General features: G+C 41.1%; 1 protein-coding gene across 2 annotated transcripts in view; it reads right to left on the minus strand.

Moving 5' to 3' along the window:
* cltcl1 (clathrin, heavy chain-like 1) overlaps positions 1-19,207 on the minus strand; it is a 59,241-nt gene that overhangs the window by 21,580 nt on the left and 18,454 nt on the right. For both annotated transcript variants that reach the window (XM_057831154.1, XM_057831155.1), the window contains exons 2-16: positions 12,315-12,522; positions 9,412-9,680; positions 5,997-6,158; positions 5,732-5,845; positions 5,488-5,661; positions 5,221-5,418; positions 4,912-5,112; positions 4,635-4,787; positions 4,372-4,494; positions 1,713-1,850; positions 1,473-1,637; positions 1,217-1,397; positions 967-1,130; positions 746-871; positions 508-650 (exon numbers count right to left, since the gene is read on the minus strand). In XM_057831154.1, the coding sequence (XP_057687137.1) occupies positions 508-650; positions 746-871; positions 967-1,130; positions 1,217-1,397; positions 1,473-1,637; positions 1,713-1,850; positions 4,372-4,494; positions 4,635-4,787; positions 4,912-5,112; positions 5,221-5,418; positions 5,488-5,661; positions 5,732-5,845; positions 5,997-6,158; positions 9,412-9,680; positions 12,315-12,522 (2,519 nt within the window). The remainder of the gene's footprint in view (positions 1-507; positions 651-745; positions 872-966; positions 1,131-1,216; positions 1,398-1,472; positions 1,638-1,712; positions 1,851-4,371; positions 4,495-4,634; positions 4,788-4,911; positions 5,113-5,220; positions 5,419-5,487; positions 5,662-5,731; positions 5,846-5,996; positions 6,159-9,411; positions 9,681-12,314; positions 12,523-19,207) is intronic.

Here is a 19,207-nt window from a genome sequence, read left to right on the forward strand (position 1 = left end):
ATCTGTATGTGTTCGAGATAACTCAAGACTGAATAAAGGGAAACTTGCCGAAAAATGTGATTGCATCTAACTGACTTGACATAAAACTTAATCTTCGATTGTTGACTGGCCAGACACTACACGTTTTTAAGAATCATTGCCGATTTAAAAAAAACGGGTGGGAACGCTGACTACACTATTATCTTTGCCGATTATCCAAACAGGTGACTGTAAATTTTGACCAGTAGTCTTTGTACACTTACTCAAATACTGAGGTCGAATACTTACCCTTATGCTGTAAATTCTCACCATTCTAGTGCTCTATCTCTCGCGACTCATGCAATCTGTGATTATGTTTATTTACTTGAATGATGTTTATGTTTGGGATATTAAATATACCTATAATTGAGGTAATTAAAGATCTTTTATTGCAGGGTATGTCCTCAAAACCTTCATGTTGAAATCTCAACCCCCCTCCCAATGTTTGACTCAAAGTTATACCCTTGCATACAACCATAGTTGTCTCACCTGTTTCTTTTCTCCACCTCATCTACAAGCTCATCAGTGGAAAACTGCCCTCTGACCACCATGATCAAGTTCTTAATGACATCTTCCGCACAGTCCACATCCAGCAGGCCACCTATCACTACTGGTAATCGACTAGGGTTAACCTAAAAAAAAAAAAAAAAAAAACATGATATGATATGATGTCACAAAACACTGACTTTTAGCAGCCTGGAAATGACTTGTAGTGGGAGTGACTTACTTTTTGTACATAGATTTCAATGTATTTCTGTAGAGTGTTGCGATAGAGGTAGAGTACCAAGTCGTGGACAAAGTCAAAGCGGTCACAAACAATAATGAGAGGAAGCTGATCTGTCAACTTGGCTTCCTAGCAATGTAATAAACACTGAGTTCCTTTTTGAATAAAATATGACATTTATTGATGAGTAATACAGTCATCAAAAGAAAGGAGGACTGTTTCACCTTGAGGAAATTCTTAACCCTTTCCGGATCGTAACAATTGCTCTCCCTGCAGATCCTCTCAACTTCTTTGATCTGTCCAGTCTTGCAAGCCGCCTGGATGTACTTGAAGTGAACATCAGGCTCTTGGCTGAAATTCACAATTGAACCGAGGAAGTAAAACAACCCTTGAATAGAAAGAGAAGCAGAAGTAATGACCTGGTTAGCTCTGGCTGTGGGGACAGATACACAAACACAGTGCAGGGAAACCTACCCTCGTAACTCTTGAAGGACTCAAAGAGTTCCATAAGAGCCTGAGTTCCCAGCTGCTCGTGATATTTGGATGCTACCTGCACACAGAGTTGCAGGTTCTGTCTAATGTTAGCAGACAGCATGGCTCTTAAACACTCCAAAGAGTCCTCCACTGACAAAGAGCCAAAGAAGTTTAGTAGCCACTGTAAGGAAAATCAGAAAAAAGGGAGGCGGGCATGACAATGTTGGACAATTTCACACATCATCTTAAGGAGTACCTCAGGGTTGAGCAGATGTGTGTGCACCACAGCTCGCTTGATATCGTAAAGGTCAGTGTAGTGCTCCAGAGCTCTCTGCAGAAGGCCTGCCTTCTCGCACAGCTGAGCAACATGAGCACGATCGTAGTGTGTGAACATCTGGTTCCCCATGATCGCATCTGCCACCTAAGAAGAAAAAGGTTGTCGCACACATTGTCAAACCAATGACCTAACCTCCAAGTATATTGTCTAAATGATGACCTGTGGCGCATGGATGAGGTTCATCTCAAGGAGACGTGTCTGTAGGTGTCCTTCAGCTGGCCTGTTATTTTTTAAAGCATCCAATAGGAAGGATGTGCACTGCTGGATCAGGCTGCCTTCCATGAACACATCCACAATCTGCAATCAAAAAGAAATGTTAGTTAGAAACTGTGTAATCAGATGCCACATACTTAATGTTACGAACTAGGGCTGGGTGAAAAAGTAGTTTTACTGAGTCAGTGAATTCCTTGAATAGCCGTCACATCTGGAATAACACACATGGCTGCTCCCACAGGGAGCACTAAGGGTGTGTGAGGGAAATTGTACAGATGTGCCCCCCACCACCAAAAAGAGGGCAGGAATGCCATTCCAGAATTTCCAAAACATGTACTTTCTGAGTAAATTTACTTAACCTAATACCAAATTTAAAAAATATATATATACCTATAAGAATGCTTGAAAATATTCCCAAAAATCTTTGCACCTGTGAATGCCGCAAAGACTTGTGGTTAGGAATGTCCCGATCGCATTATTTTGCACCTGAGTCACCCGATTTTGAGAATCTGCCGAATCGGAGTCCCGACAAACAAATATCTTTCGAAATCAAAAACCCGATTCTTTTCCCAGATTCCGATTCTCTGAAAAATGGCGCATTCAGCCCGATTTCTGATCATGTGGTCGGATCCGGATATCCTTACTTGTCCGTACACCTTCCAAGTTGCAACCGTGACTTTACAAAGTAGGTTCATGACCTGCGTGAGTGAACTATATAGAGGGTGAACCCACAAGTCTTGGCTCACAAGTCTTGGCACCATTTACAGGTACCAAGACTTGTGGGTACACCTTCTGAGGGGCAACCGTGACTTTACCCACTGTAATTAGGGAATTCATGACCTGCGTTCTGTGAACTAACTACTAAAACAGTTAGCCTGACCTGATCTGCCTACTAAACGGAAGTTGTACTTAATACATTTAAGTCAAACATCCATTTGATCAATTTAAAACTGAGCTGTATACAGCTCCGGGCCCGCGGGTTACTGATCCCAAGGCTTGATAAACAGCTAACTTCTACTCCTTATGAAGAAAAGCTAACTTTAGTATGGATTTGCAATCCCGTCACTTGCAATCAGTAGTTAAGATGCAAAGACAAAATAGTGGGATGTTCATTTTCAGATTCAGACTTTATTGTTCCCTTGGGTAAATTATTCTCCACAGCACTGACAGTTTCACATACACCTACAGTTAAAGACATGCCACCCAAACAGATAGGTCAGGGGTCCCCAAACAACGGCCCATGGGCCATACCGCCTCCACATTTGGTCCGGCCCCCTGAACAATACCAGAGAGCATTTAGATTTAAAAAAAAAAAAAAATCCCCCAATAGTGTTATTTATTTCCTGGTTTTTTTCTGTGAAGAACCCAGAGAGGGTTATTTGGTTATTATCTATTTAATTAATAGTGTTATTGTAGGAAAGCGCCATTGCATGTTTGTGCTTTAGTATATTTGTTACTACGCTGGCCCTTTAAGAAAAGCGACGCGCGCATTGGCGCGCACGAGTTACTGTCTCTTCTCCCTTCACTGCCGGTGTAGGTTCACTATCCTCTTCCCCTCACTATCCACTCGCTCTCGCTATATAAGCTATATAATCGGCCGAGGAAATGCTGTCCCGTGAAATGCCTGTTTAAAAATGTTCCCGTTGTTACTTCTTGCGTTCGCTTAAAAGTGCCCATTCAAAAAGGAAAAGCGATGGATGATACTCCACGCAGAGCATATTATTAACAAATGTTAAAGTTGTATAAACATATAGCGAGAATAAGGAACGTCACTGACAAGCGCAGGCCCCCGCGAGTGGATAGTGAGGGGAATAGGATAGTGCACCTACAACGGCCCCTCATCAGAGAAGGAGCAAGTTATGTGGCCCCCACAGGAAAAAGTTTGGGGGCCCCTGAGATAGATACTGTAAATACAAAAACAAAAAATGCTAGTGCTGTAGTCCCTGCCCTGGTCTGCTCGGTGAGGTGTTTTGTTCAGAGAAGCTATGGAAGCAGTGACTAAGCTCTTCCCAAATTGGGCCCTTCTACACCTCAGTGTTCTGTACCTACTTCCTGAGGGAAGCTGGTACAAATTTGTCATTCTACATACTTTTTCCATCCTTAGCTGATGGCCAATTAATTAACAACCTTACAGACTGGAGTGTTCACCATTGCTGATCGGGTAAAAAAAAAAAGGATTTTTTTCCCCCCAATCTCGTTACAATAAAATCCATAATCTCCCAGTGTTACCATATAAATATTAAATATAATTGTAAGTTCTATTTCTGAAATTCACTGCCAAAAAGCAGAGGGATGGAAGGTTGGAAGGCATTTTTACAGACGGGATTTTATTTTATTTTTTTAATTGGGGGGGGGGGGGGGGGGGGGGGGGGTTTCCATCCTTCCGCATCCCTCTTCAACTCGACTACGGTTTGCAACACAGTTACTGTGATTATGCCAAATGTCATGAATATCATGCAAATCATATTATAAAAAGACTACCATTGATCTGTATGTTGAGCTCCCCCCCCCCCCCCCCCCCCCCGAAAAAAATATATGAAGCCAAAATTTCCTCTAATTCTGGAATGACCCAATACTATTTGTATGGATAATGAGATGATGTTACCTGGTTAATGTTGGCCAGCGGTTCTTCATCCTGGACTAGCATCTGGGCAAATTGCAGTCCCTGGTCCGGATTGACACGCATCACGTTCCTCAGCAAAAACACCCAATCAGGGGTGTAGCCAACCTGGGAGGTTCATTTTACAATAAAAAAAAAATAAAAATAAAAAAAGAATGAAAACATACAGTTGGGCTGGCTGGTGTTGAACAGTACTGGCCACAATGTACTTAACAAAATTCCAGACAATAATGGTGGTTAATACTTACTTTTTTGGCATATAATACAATCTTTTGGAACTGTCCAGTCTCTGCAAAGCATTGAATGACCTTGTTGGGAACATTGGCTCTGAGGTACACGCTAAGAGCGAGGGTTGGGTCTGAAGCCTTCACCAGATCCCCCAGCTCCTCTGAGCACTCCAGCTACAAAACAGACTAAATTCAAGACACTACAAACTACCAGAGCACCTTCATCTGACAACGTGCAGGAGAGATCCTGACCTTTTTTTTTTTAAATATAACCATCCTTGAGCAAATCAAGTCTTACCTTGTCCTCTTTCAGCCACTTTTCCAGTAGTTGCTTGCGGCCCTGCTGCAGGACAGGCCTGCACAACTCCAGGGATTCGAATTTGTTGAGTTGACCCTGGTCCAACAGAATACCAAAGTACTGTAACAGTGGAGATGCCTGGCCCGGTTGGGCCGGGACACTCTGAAACTTGCGGATGGTCTCGGCAGTCCGCAAAACACCCTGAGTGAGGCATAGGATTAAAAAAGAATTACGGGAAAGAAGAAAATGAAATTTAAGAGTGAAGATTTTCAATTAGAAAGAGCAATATGATCCAAAGCATTGCCCGACCTTTGGTGCCGACGAAGCAACCTTTGCCGCCTCTGAATAACTTCCCTGGGCAAACAGAGTGTTGAACTTCCTTGAAAAAAGTTCCTCAGCACCAGCAAGGTTGGACCTCACAGCCATCCTTAAGGCCAGCTCTGAATTCTGCAGGACATTTGTGGCGTAGTTGACAATGTTTTCTTCTTCAACACATACTGACAAGACCTAAAAGGAAAAAAATTGAATCAGTACACAGAATGGCCAAATGTGTTCTCTGAGCTTGTTTCCTCTCACCTGTCCCTTTTTATTGACTCCAATGATTCCCGAGCTGGCTTCATGTGGCGACGTGACAAAAATAGTTTCAGCACTGATTCTGTTCATGTAGATGCACACTCCTGACTCCAGGTCGTAGAGGTGAATGTAACCATACTTGGTGATTAAATATATGACACCGTGTTTACTTCCGATCTATGGGAAATGCAAAAAAACTCTCAGGTCACTAAGTCTACATTCTGAATTGCAGCGGTCCTTGACATACCTGCATGGCTACAGGAAAGTCTGTCTGGGCCTCTGGAGGGAAAAACACATCCACTGCTTTCTTTGCAAATGGCTGGTTTCCTGCAGCTGGCTGACCCACTTCAATGATGTGCAGCTGCATGAATTTTCAACATATTAGAATAAGACCACAAATGTACAAAAACCACAGGGAAAAATGTGCCTGATGACAAACAGTGGTATGTTCTTTACGTGGAGAAATAACCTATAACAAGCCCATTCTTTGTGCAATGTTGGGAGATCCTCACCTTCCCACCCGCTTGTGATCGCACAGCGAAGCAGAAAAGCGTGGACGGACTGGCGTTCCCCTCCACTTTGAACTCCCCGAAGGCAGCAGCGTGACCTTCGATAGGCTGAGACACTTTTCTTTCCACGGAGTACAGCTGCATTGCCCCAACCACACGGTTTTGCTGCAAAAACAAGCAAATAAAAACATCAACACAAACTGGAAAAATTGCTGCAGCTCCTCTTCCTTCCCGTCCATTTGAATTACAGTAGCGCTTTGACTTATGGGTTTGATTCATTCATTGATTACGCTTGTTAACAACATTCATTGCAAAAAATCTTTCCCGATTCCACTGAAGAGAAATGCTGTTAATCTGTTTCAACAAAACCTGGGTAAAGTTTTTGAAAAGGAAAAGTAAACAAATAAAAGGGCAACAAGTCAGTTATACAATATCATACACCTTCTACAGTTCAACAATGAGGTACGTATAAGACTTCTGGCCAAACTGTTTGTGTAGCTCACTTCCAGTTACCTAAATCCAAGCAATATGGCTGTGTTTATCGCTCACTCGCTCACTGCTCGACTTACTGTACCTTCCTTTTCATTCAAGGTTGCAAGTCGTATCATTCAAGCAAATTCCTCCAAGGACGAAGGCTATAAACTGCACGTATGACCAGTGTTGTTAATAACGGCGTTAGAATATAACAGCGTTACTAACGGCGTTATTTCAGTCGTGAGTAATCTAATTAATTACTTTTCTCATCTTGGCAACGCTGTTACCGTTACTGAGGCGGGAAAGGCGTGCCTTACTATGCGTTACTAAGTTGGTTGAATAAAAAAAGTCTGAGAGAGACGGACTCACGGAGACGAGAGAGCAGAGCAGGAGTGGGGAAGACGCCGTTGCAAACGCGATGCTACTAGGTGGCTCCAATAATACCTGACTGTAGCCATAGCCTACAAACTACGCCCAATGATACTGTAGATATCACATATTATAGAACTCGATGCAAATGACAAACACGGCTGCATTGGCAACATGTTTTAAGGACTACATGCATTAGTAAACAGCCGCCATCTTAAAGCAGTACACCTCTCAGGAAGGCTCTGTTGTAGAGAACCTTCCGAGTGAACATAAGTAACTTTTTAATCTAAAATGCTCCCAAATTGGCAAAATCTTGACTTAAATCTATCTTTAAATGATGAAACCGTTTTAAAACTTACACATGTTGAAAGTAGACAGAAAGGAACTAATGCAATAACGGGAGCAATTTTAATAACTTTAACGGTTGATTCACAACATTAAATGACTTCCACACATTGCAAAGGTTACTATCTAGTTATCGCAATACCCCTGTGGCTAGTTAAGCGGAGGGTTAAGAATTGGGCTAGGGCCAATTGTCCCAAAAACCCTTTAAACTTCACATTTTGTGACCTGTTTTTTTGTTTTGTTTTGTTTTTAGAAAAAAAAAAACATGAAAATCATCACTAGTTACTTTGCCAAGTAAGTAATTACTCTTACATTCAGGTAACTGAGTTACTAACGCAATTGCTTTTTGGGAAAAGTAATTTGTAACTGTAATAATTTACTTTTTTAAAGTAAGATTAACAACACTGCGTATGACTATGTATATCCCAATATTCTCTTTGCAAAGTGAGAGCAAACATTCAGTCCTCGTCAAAGCCAAATATTACATGTCACAAGTTATTTTATTGAAACGGAGTATTTCAGTGAACAGTGACAAAATCTAATAAATAATAAACAGGCTTCATCTGGTTCATAAAAAAACATGTTCAGTTGTTCAAATAATAAAATGTAAACATGAATACTGTTACAACAGGAGTACCCATTTTGAAATATAATGATATATGGAATGAAGTCTAAATCCCATATCACATTTAAAAATATATTATTACCGTATTGGCCCGAATATAATACGGCTCTGATTATAAGACGATTCCCTCTTTTTCAAGACTCAAGTTTGAAAAAAAGATGTTTTGAACACCAAATTAATTTTTATACAGAAAATAATTACAGTACATCCGAAACAAATGATTATAACAATATATTTGAGAGAAAAAGCATGTTATTTTGCCTCATTCAAATCTTAATATCTGAACATTTAAATATGTATTGTAAACTAAATTGCAATCACATTCGTAAATGAATGGCTTCTTGTTTTTGAAATGTAAATAAACCAATCTATTGTGATAAAACAACAAAATTGCAATAACTGCATTAACCATCAAAGTGAAGTCTAACTGTAACTGTAGTCTTGAAACAAATCTGAATAAGGAAAAACATTGCAATAAAATAATGCAAACTGGTTAAACTTGAGAGTAGCTGAGATCTGTCATGACAGAACATCGCTTCAACAATATCAGACGCCATCTAGCGTCGTGAATGGGTATAATGTCTAGACCAGGGGTTTTCAACCCAGTCCTCAAGGCACACTGTGGGTCCTGGTTTTTGTTCCAGCCGATCCAGCAGAGACAGTTGAACCAATGAGGCTTCTGCTAAAACAAGCCACACCTGACTGCAATCAACTGATTGCACTTGTAAAACACCAGATTGGGGAAAAAGTGTTGTCATCTTGTTTGGTAAGAATGAAATCCTGCACCCACAGTGTGCCTTAGTGGAATAGGTTGGGAACCCCTGGTCTAGACCACGAATATAAGATGACCCCCTCTTTTTCAGTCTTATTTCAATGCAAAAAACAATGTCTTATATTCGGGCCAATACGGTATATCGATATAATTTTTATATGTATGTATCGCTCAACCCTAGTTCGTGTCTAAATATTTTCACAACTTCCAAGCTAAGTACTATGATTGGCTGACAACCAATTCTTGGTCTACCCCACCTACTGCCCCCTAGTTAGCTGGGATAGGCTCATGCACCACTGCGACACTCGTTAGGATAAGCGGAGCGGAAGCTGAATGATTGAATGAATGAAAGAGCATAAGTAAGTAAACATTCGCATTCATGCTTAGGCTACCATGCATTACCTTAGTGGCTAGCACTTAAGCAATCCTATTTCAGGGCTTTCAACTCTCACACGTTGATAGTGTCTCTCAAGCATCATACCTTACACTTCTCACACCTAAAAAAGGTAACGTGACCATTGTCATAATGTAAAGATAAAGTCACCAGAGGATAAAGAACGTATGCCTGTATCGTCTGTGTTTGTCTTTATATATCAGTTGCTTCCAGGCTTTTAACACCGTAACATCAATGCTAGTTTTGTTAGACAGTATAAGGCATTATGGAGACTTTTAGAATGTGTAATTTTGTTTTTTTCATGTTTAATACAACAAAAACAACTTTAAATGGGAAAGGCCATAAAACAACTGCATTGTCGTCGGACAATCGTAGGTTGGACACACGTTGTCCTGCTTGTTTGTAAATGGAAATTTCTGAACCATGAATAAATTGGTACCTGTGCAGAAATCCCAATCAACAGCAGCCACTTCTGCTGTTCATCAGTTCTGTAGTTGATGATTTGACATCCAGCCAGACTGGCGTGCCGATCAAATACTTTGTTTGGCTGGGAATCCCCCTCCATGCTCCAATGATAGACAGCTGTCTCTGTCACCAAGGCAACAGTATTTACTGAAATCCACTTCCAAAACATGACCTCGTCCGTCATAGAGTGGGCCTTCATCTTGCTTTTCATTTCAATGTTGAAGATCTGCAGCGTCTTAGCAGCTGTGGGGAGGAACAGTATAGGATGTTTCTAATCAGGTAGCAGCTAGAATTTTTTAACATTTAGAACAATATATGACACATTTTTATGATTTATTTTTGTCAATCATGCACGATGAAAGAATAGTAGATAAACGTAAACAATAGATTTGCATAGGTCACTATTACTGTCCATGTATTTACTGATTTTGAATGGTAGTTTTGCGCTAAATGGTATGGATGGAAAGACACACCGAAAATCACGATACGATGCAACTCAATATGCCAGGGTTACGATACAATACGTCACGATACAATATAAAAAAAATACTATGTAATTAAAACATATTTATTTTTGTTTCAGTTGGACATGCAACTGTAGTACAGATGACACTATAAAGCCGTCACAAAACGCAATGGCAATTGCCTGTCGGCTGTCATCTCACATATTATGAAAGAATGCTATCAAGAGCCAGTAAAAAGCATTCATTTATTCATTCATTTTCCAAGCCGTTTATCCTCACGAAGGTCACTGGGGTGCTGGAGCCAATCCCAGCTAACTATGGGCAGTCGGTAGGTGGGGGACACCCTGAATCAGTTGCCAGCCAATTGCAGGGCACAAGGAGACAGACAACCATTCGTGCACATAGTCATACATAGGGACAATTTAGAGCAGGGTTCACTAAATCCGGACCTCGGTGCCACTTTTCCTGTCGTGTTTTCCACGTCTCTCTCCCCTAACACACCTGAATCAAATGATTATGTCATCAGCAACCTCTCCAGAAGCCTGATAATGATCCTTATTATTTTGATTCAGGTGTGTTGGAGAAGGGAGACATGGAAAACACGACGGGAGAAGTGGCACCGAGGTCCGGATTTAGTGAACCCTGATTTACAGTGTTCCATCAACCTACCATGCATGTTTTTGGAATGTGGGGGGGAAAACCGGAGTACCTGGAGAAAACCCACACAGGCACAGGAAGAACATGCAAAGGCGGACTTTCTAACCACTCTGCCACCCAGTATAATGTTAAAAAAAAAAAAAGTTTTAAAGCCAAACACTGCGAGAAAGCTATTATCTCTAAATAAAAATTAATTAAAAATTATCCTTATAGCACTTGTTGTATTTTGTTTGTATAGTACCACAAGCACATTCATATTTCCTAAAACAAATTGCTATGGACTTCTCAACACTGCTGGCCTCTTAGGCTTCAAGACCACTTGAGAGCAAATGAACCACCATGACGCTTTGAATCAATTGGCTGCTGAGCTTTATTGCCATAATAAGCTCCGTTTGGCCATCACTGCTCAATCTCTCACTTTCTTTAGGAGAAACAGACAACCTACAACCTCTGCTGCCACCTGCTATCAACTCTGTTGTTGTCCCAAAATATTGCAACCTGTGCTTAATGCCTACCAGCATGCAATGCGGCGCTGAGGATATAAATAACTTTATAAGTTCATGTTCTGTGCTAAATATTTCCTAAGTTACTGTTCCAAGTGTTTCATTAATTGCTAGTTATGCTACTTAGTTTGTTGCTATGTAATAATTTTAGTTTCGTTTTGAAACCGTGACATTTTTTTTTGTTGACCTGCTGTTATTTGTCAACTGTTGTGGGTGGAAGCCTGTTCTTCTGATCCGTCCTATTGAGCGCCACAAAATAGCTGGTGGCTACTTCTGATAAGGTTTATGGATTCGTGAGGATTCCTATCATGATATGTCATCAAACAATATGTTGTCCCAAATCTACTAAATGGGATGGCCCACATATTCTATTTGAAAGTGATTTGACCCACAATACAGGTGAAATCATCTATGTTTTGCTCGTGTTCTGGCAGTAGCCCAAGTCTTCTGAGTGTGGAATATATCTGATTAATGCATACCACACATTCACTCGAGCGGCACACACCAATTCATGCTAACACAAGTCGAGTTCTCACAAAAGATTAGTGCCAGCAGGTTAAGTTGAGGCAAATTACAGTGTGTGTGCGCTTGAGTGTGTATGATTCCTAAACGGTTGTCTGCGTTTTAATTGATTGAAAGCCAGAATACTTTAACTCTCTGAAGTCAAGAAAGGTATTTTGGAAGCTTTTACGAGGAAGCCACGCCTACTATACCATGCCAGGTGGGCAGAGAGACAAATAGCAACTTACCGTCTGAGAAATGACAAAAAGCCAGGGAAGCCAGGGAGAGAAAGCAAAACAATAAAATAATCAGTCAGGTTAGAAAGAGCAGACCAAAACAGATGCAAGGGAGAGAGTACACAAGAACATAGTATGCTCAGAGACGGAGAAGCATTTTAGGCGAATCATCCTGATTAGTGCTTGTGTTTGCGTTTTGTGTAGCCTATAATCAATTTGCACAACCAATTTCATACAAACGGTATACTGAACTGAGTGCACTCAGCGTCAAACTTTAGTCTCTGACATTAATGACATTAGAACATTACAGCATTAGTCACGGCATGACTGACATTCCTACGTCAATACTCGCAGATTAATCTGTGCAATCTAAAGCCAAATAAATATTGTGAGTAACGTGTACACATCGTAATTTTGGAAATATAAAAACAACAACATTGTTCTTGGTTTGAAGCCAGGTTGCCAATGTTTTTTTCCCTCAGTGTGTCACATCTAAAGGAAAACAGTGATGCTCACCTTTCAGGGCGATGACTTTGCTGGTGGGGTTCATGATGGCGCTGTCAGCTGAAATGGGTCGCCTAATTGGGTTGGTGGGGTCAGACATGTCCACGATGACAACCTGGTTCTGCTCGCCCACCTTCTCCCTGATGCAGATGAACTTGTCAGACTCCATGGTCAAATAGCTGAAGCCAATGTTGGCTGGGTTCACGCCCAGGTTCTGCAACTAAAGGTGTAAAACATACATTTATGTTGTGCCTTAATTGCAAACACATAAACAATATATTTATTGCAGGCTCAACATCTCCACCTCACTGTTCTCAGATTGAGGGTTCACTCCCAGGCTCTGCCCTGTCTCCCTATTCCCCGTGTGGTCAGGATTTCTCCCAACATGCCAAAAACATGTCATGTAAGGCATGGGACAAGAATAAAATCTGACAAAGCAAAAACTGTGAGCAGTAATAATGCTTTCATGGTATTGCGATAACAAATCTAAAATGCCGATATATTTGAGTAAATAAATGGTAATTATAGTAATACAACTGTGACATATCTGTAATTGTAACTTTTCAGGTGACAGAAATTATAGGTGTGGTTGTTCAACTGTTAAAATTTTATCACCAAAGACAGCAGGGCATTGTCAACATTTTAGATTGGGCAATTGGTAACAATAAACACAAACACAGACACGTGTGGACTTGCTAATAGATTAGTCTGTCAGGCTCTCAATTTTGAAAAAACCTGGTTGATCAATGGAAGAAAATATATCCATCATACAGTATCACTGAGGACTACATATTGTGCATTGGGGGAGCACAAGAAGAGGACCAGAGGGAGGATGCCATATGCTGTATCTCCCTTTGAATGCCAAAACTACCTGCGGTAGAATGAGAGAAGCAATAAAGATAGCAGAAGAGAAGAACAGCATGAGGTGTCGGTAAGAATGATGATGGGGTACTTCAAGGGGACCAGCAAAAGAAAGGAATTTGGAGTGGTAAATTCCATTAGAACAGTTCTGTGGCAACCAAACAGTTTTGGGTGGAGGGAGTGACTCACCGCCACCTCCACATCCTCTCCTTCCAAACCAAAAATCAGAGCTCAGCTCAAGCAACCAGTTGCAAGTGACCCACCCTAACACATGCATACACATGTTGAATCTTCAGCAGCTGCAGTTCCTCAAATTAAGCACTTAACATGAAAACAACTAAAGAGATGACACAACATTGACCATATATGTTGAGTCACCAGACAGATTGGGCGGATGCGCTTATGATGCGTCACATCGGTTGCGAAAGCTTTTGAGCGTATGAGATGATGAAACGAAACATCTTTGACAGAACTTGAGATACATAATCTAAAAATAAATCTGGAACTCACATTGTATGATTTTTCAATCATTTACTTGTAATTTACTGGGGTTCATAAGTATATGTACTAAGCATGTGCCGATTACTGGTTATAAGGTTTACCGTGGTATGAAAACATCACGGTTTCAAAACCACCAAAATTTTTCGTCATACCGTAGTATGGTATGAGCTAATTTTTATATCCCAAAAATGCAGCGAAAAATCTGTGGTTTGGAGCTTTTCACCCTAAAAAAAGACAAAGTCGCTAGTATGGGAGCACTCCAGTTAGCGATAAGAAACAGACGGCTGCAGCTTAGAGAAGGCATAGCCGACACGCTCGCGGAGGGTGGTCGCCAGGGGAAGCGACACCTCCAACATGATTTCACCGACACTTTACACAAAATTAAATGTAAGTAAATGCTGTCATGAACGTTTCCCACCAACTATGAGAAGCTCACTCTAGCGTGTTTAGGGTGTCTGGCGATAGTAAAAAAAAAAAAAATTTTTTTTTTTTTTAAACTATAATGTAAGCTTGTTCACGAGGCAGGTAACGTGTCTAGTTAGCATGCCAAGACAGCTAACTAGTTTCCGCTCTACCATTAGCCTACTTTTGTAAAGTCTTCCATAGTGCAGCAATGATTAATCGATTAACTCAAGTAATTCGATTAGAAAAAAATGATTTGAATTTTGCTGCTTCGAGTATTCGTTTAATAAAGTGGTGTTATGGTTTGTTTTGAAAGTGTTTGCGTTTAGTTTTATTGATTTGGGTAAATACACTGCCCTCTAGCGGCAAAAGTGAATATGACATAACTCGTCCAACATGGCTGAATCCACCTGCTCCCTGTTAAGAGCAACATAAGTTTTTGCTCCTTGGTCAGCTTGGCTGTGTGCTTCGGATCGTCGCCATATTGAAGATCCAGCCATCTTCATACTCATCTTCAGTCCTGACTTAGGGAAGGAGGTTGTGGTTTAAAATCTGACGATACAGTTCACCATTCATTCTCTGCTTTATACAGTGCAGTCGTCCTGTCCCCTTTGCCGAAAAGCAGCCCCAAAGCATGAGGTTTCCACCCACATATTTCATAGTGCGGATGGTGATCTTGGGATTGTACTCATCTTTTTCCTCCACACACGAGGAGAAAGGTGGCACCAAAACGTTCTACTTTCATCTCATCTGACCACGTGACTTTCTCCCATGACCCTTCGGCATCATTCTGATGGTCCCTGGCAAACTTTAGACAAGCCTTGACATGTACATGGGAAGCTTCTAAGCAATGCAGGATTTTAAACCATTGCACCGTAGGGTTCTACTGACAGTAGCCTTTGAAACTGCGCAGCCAGGTCATTGACCACCTCCTGCCGTGTAGTTCTAGGCTGAGCCCTCACTTCTCTCATCAGGAGCGATGTCCCACGAGAATAGAATACATTGAGCCCCAGTCCGAGGTATATTGTCAGTCATGTTTAGCCTTTTACATTTTCTAACAATTGCTGCAACTGTTGATTTATTCTCACTAAGCTGCTTCCCAGTTGTCCCATTGCCTTTCCCATCTTTGTGCAGCTCAACAAATTTTTCTCTGGTGTCTTTCGAAAGCTCTCTGGTCTGCCCATGGTAGCAGTTGGATAATGACTGACCGTGAGGTGCAAGGTTGACACTAATGAGGTCAAACGGGTGGTGAGTGGGTGGTTACCCATGGGGTAAAGGTGAACTTTTTTTTTAATTGACAAATAAATTATTTTTTTAAATCATACAATGTGATTTTTTTGGGATTTTTTTTTAGATTATGTCTCTGAGTGGAACTGCATCTATGATTGAAATTTTAGACGTCTACCTGTTTTCTAAGTGGGTGACCTTGCAAAATCACAAGGGGTGCAAATACGTCTGCTCTTCACTGTATATGAAAACAGTTTTATATTATTAATCTAATAATGCTTTTAAGTAAATCCCGGTTTACAATATGCAGCGGAGGGTTCTGTTGAAAATATTAAAAATTGTACAACGCTATCGAGGCAAACGCATAGAGGGTCAAAACGTACAGCAAAGCAAAGGGCTGGGATACTAAGGTGTCCGTTGACAAAAAAATAAATGAAGAAAAGGATAAGCCTGACAATTTTCAATTTTAATTCTATGCACCGAATGAGCAATATTTTAGTATTGCTTACATGGCCGAGACGGGGCAAACTGACGCACCCATGTCATGTCACGCACACAAGTCAAGGCTTATGTGCGTGCGTGTATGCGTTCTATCAGTCCATATAAACTTTGAATAAAGGACTAAACGGGGATTAAACAGGGATTATTAATGTCTGTTATTTGTGTCATCCTTTTGGGAAATCAAAACATGATCACCCTGGAATGACATACAGCTAGCATGTGTAATTTGTTTTGATGCTTCTGCGCATGCGGTCACTTTGCTGAGCGCACCTCGGACTGCGAATTAGTGCATACGCGTGATACTTGAACGGGCTCCATGGACAAAGGCATTCTGAACGGGCACGCCAAAAAACCAGACATGACAAAAAATCGGATTTGTGCATTAAGACCTGCAACATGAACCTAGCCTTAGAGAAGCCAAATTTTTGTCACTGCTGCTTAATTAATCTGATTTTCTCTGTTGTTGATGAAGTGCAATTGTTTGTGTTACTACTTTGTACAACTTTATACCTCTGTGCCTAAATGCTTAAGTTATTGAAGTGCAATTTTATCTTTCCTTGAAAAAGACATTTTATTTATTCTGTGTTTCTGTGCGGTATTGATATTGTCGTCTTTTACTTAAAAGAGGCATGGTCTATTGTTTTTAGTTGTGATTTCTTAAAAAGTATTTTTGATTTTAAGAGTAAACGTTTATTGCGTTTAAATGGGTGTACTATAACTTAGTATTATCAATATATACTGTATTCTTACTGTGTTATTGTAAATTGGTTAAAAAAAAATCGGGGGGGGAGGCGCAATAATCGCATATCGCAATAATTTATGAGAGAATTTATCAACCACTAAAATATGTTATCGCGACAGGTTTACCTGTCCCATATCTCCTGCAGGATCTTCAACCTCTTCCTGTCCCAAGCAGTCATCCCAACCTGCCTGAAATCCGCTACCATCATAGCGGTTCCCAAAAAGACACCAGTATCTGGCCCAAATGACTACCGCCCTGTTGCCCTCACCCCAATAATTATGAAGTGCTTCGAGAAGCTGGTTCTCCTGCACATCAAGGACAGTCTCCCCCTCACACTCGACCAGTCTGCATACCGGGCAGAGGATGCCATCACCACAGTTCTGCAAGCTGTGCTGAGTCACCTGGAACAGCAGCAGAGCTATGCCAGGATGCTCTTTGTGGATTATAGTTCTTCATTTAACACCATCATCCTGGACATTCTCATTACAAAGCTGGAGATCCTGGGCCTCCCCCCTTACATGCTCCTGGATCAAGGACTTCTTGTCCAACAGACCCCAGACTGTGAGACTTGGCCCCCGCCATTCTTCCACCCGCACACTGAGCACCGGCTCACCACAGGGCTGCGTGCTGACTAGGGCTGCAGCTATCGATTATTTTAGTAGTAGATTAATCGATGAACTAGTTAGTTCGAATACTCGAGTAATCGGATAAGGAACATAAAAGATAAAATACCTGAATTGAGCCTCAAACGGTATTAAAAAATAAATAAATAAATGGGGATCTATGAACAACAAAAGAACAATTGGCTAACTTACAGTATATAGCAAAAGTCCGGTAGCTTAAATGCTATAAAATGCTACCTTTTTTTTTTTTTTATACAATGCTCTTAACAAATAGTTTAAACACACATTCCCCCAAAAAACGGCTAAATATATCTATCAACTAATTTATCAATGCATTAAAAAACATGAGCTCAAACAAAAATTTAACTTACGTTGGTCTTAACGGGGAGCAGTTGGATTCAGCCATGTGAAATGAGGCAGACCAGAGGGCAGTGTATCCACCTTACTCAATAAAACGAAATGCAAACACTTTCAAAATAAACCATTACAACGCCACTTTAATGAAACGAATATTCGAAGCAACATAATTTAATATCTTTTTATAATTGAATACTCGAGGTAATTGATTAATCGTCGCAGCACTAGTGCTGACTGTAGTCCAATCCACCGGAGCAACACCATCGTCAGGTTTGCTGATGACACCACATGGTTTTGACTGATCTCACAGGGAGATGAGGCAGCCTACAGAGAGCAAGTCCACAAACTCTCAGTCTGGTGCTCAGACAACAACCTGGCCCTGAACACCACCAAACCAAAGAGGTCATCATGGACTTCAGGAGGAGCAGCACCGACCCGCAGCCCCTGTACATCAATGGCGAGTGTGTGGAGAGGGTCCACACCTTCAGGCATAGAACGGACTGCGAACAAAGACATGACATGACATTCGCAGAATGCTGATCCTTTTCTTCTTCCAAGAAGTTTTATGGCAGTTGGTAATCTCAAAACCACCAAATCAATCAGTTAGACAATGGGGCATCCCAGAATTTGTTGGACTTAACAATAGTCTCAAGGACGTACGACTAGTCAATGGCCGTTTAGGAGGCGGAGTCTGCGAAAGGTCAATTGGAAGTGCAGCGTATTTGATTTTTACTGTAGTGCTCATTTTAGTACTGGGGGTGAGCAGTTTATAGTTATCAGAACAGCCCAAAAAAATGGATCAGATTCAAACGCATTTCTTATTGCAAGCTTCGGTGTGTATGAAAATTATTTGGAGATTTATTAATTGAAAATAAATTTTGTGGGATTTCATGTCTGAGTGATCCCTGGTACCATTTGTAGTCCAAATTGGAGTATGAATGGCTTTCTCCACATCTGTGATTGAGTTAGGTGACTTACACAGATGCTCTTTAACGTCGCAGTTCATTCACAAGCGTGTCTTGTTATACATGAGCATGATGAAATCAACATTTTCCCTACATCCTGAGAAGGCAAACCTTGATGCAATTTGTTGCCCTATTCCGTATATCACATTCGCTTGATTGACACGGAGGCTCACTTCCAACATGCAGTTACAACCGAGCAGATTTTTGAAGCCGCAAGGCCAGTAAGTTGGTTTGGATGACGCTCAAATTGACACAAGCGGCTTGGCGCCACAGGACAGTTTTGTGCAAAAACAGCCAGGAGCAAAGCCACATTAACCTCAGTTGACCATCATGTCAGCAAGGCTTTTCACAGATGCTATCAACTGTTTGATAGCCGTAGTGATCTATGTTTGCCTACAACTGCTGCTCTACTGTATGGTACCAACTCACCCATCTATTTTACAAACCACTGATTCGATTTACCTCTTGGCCAGAGCTGGATCCTATCACAGTTGACAGTTAAAAGATGAAAAGCTGACTACCATAGAGCAAATGAAGCACCATGAAGCTTTGACTCAATTAGCTGCAAAGCTTTATTGCTTCATGAAGCTTCATTTGGCCATCACTGCTCCCTTGCAAGAGACAGACAATCTCTGCTGCCACCTGCTGTCAACACTGTTGTCGTTCATCATGCCTCATGCCTCCCAGCATTCATTGCAGCACTACAGATGTAAACAACATTCCAAC

Source organism: Corythoichthys intestinalis, chromosome 3, assembly GCF_030265065.1.
Source record: "Corythoichthys intestinalis isolate RoL2023-P3 chromosome 3, ASM3026506v1, whole genome shotgun sequence".
In the NCBI taxonomy this organism is placed as follows: Eukaryota; Metazoa; Chordata; class Actinopteri; order Syngnathiformes; family Syngnathidae; genus Corythoichthys; species Corythoichthys intestinalis.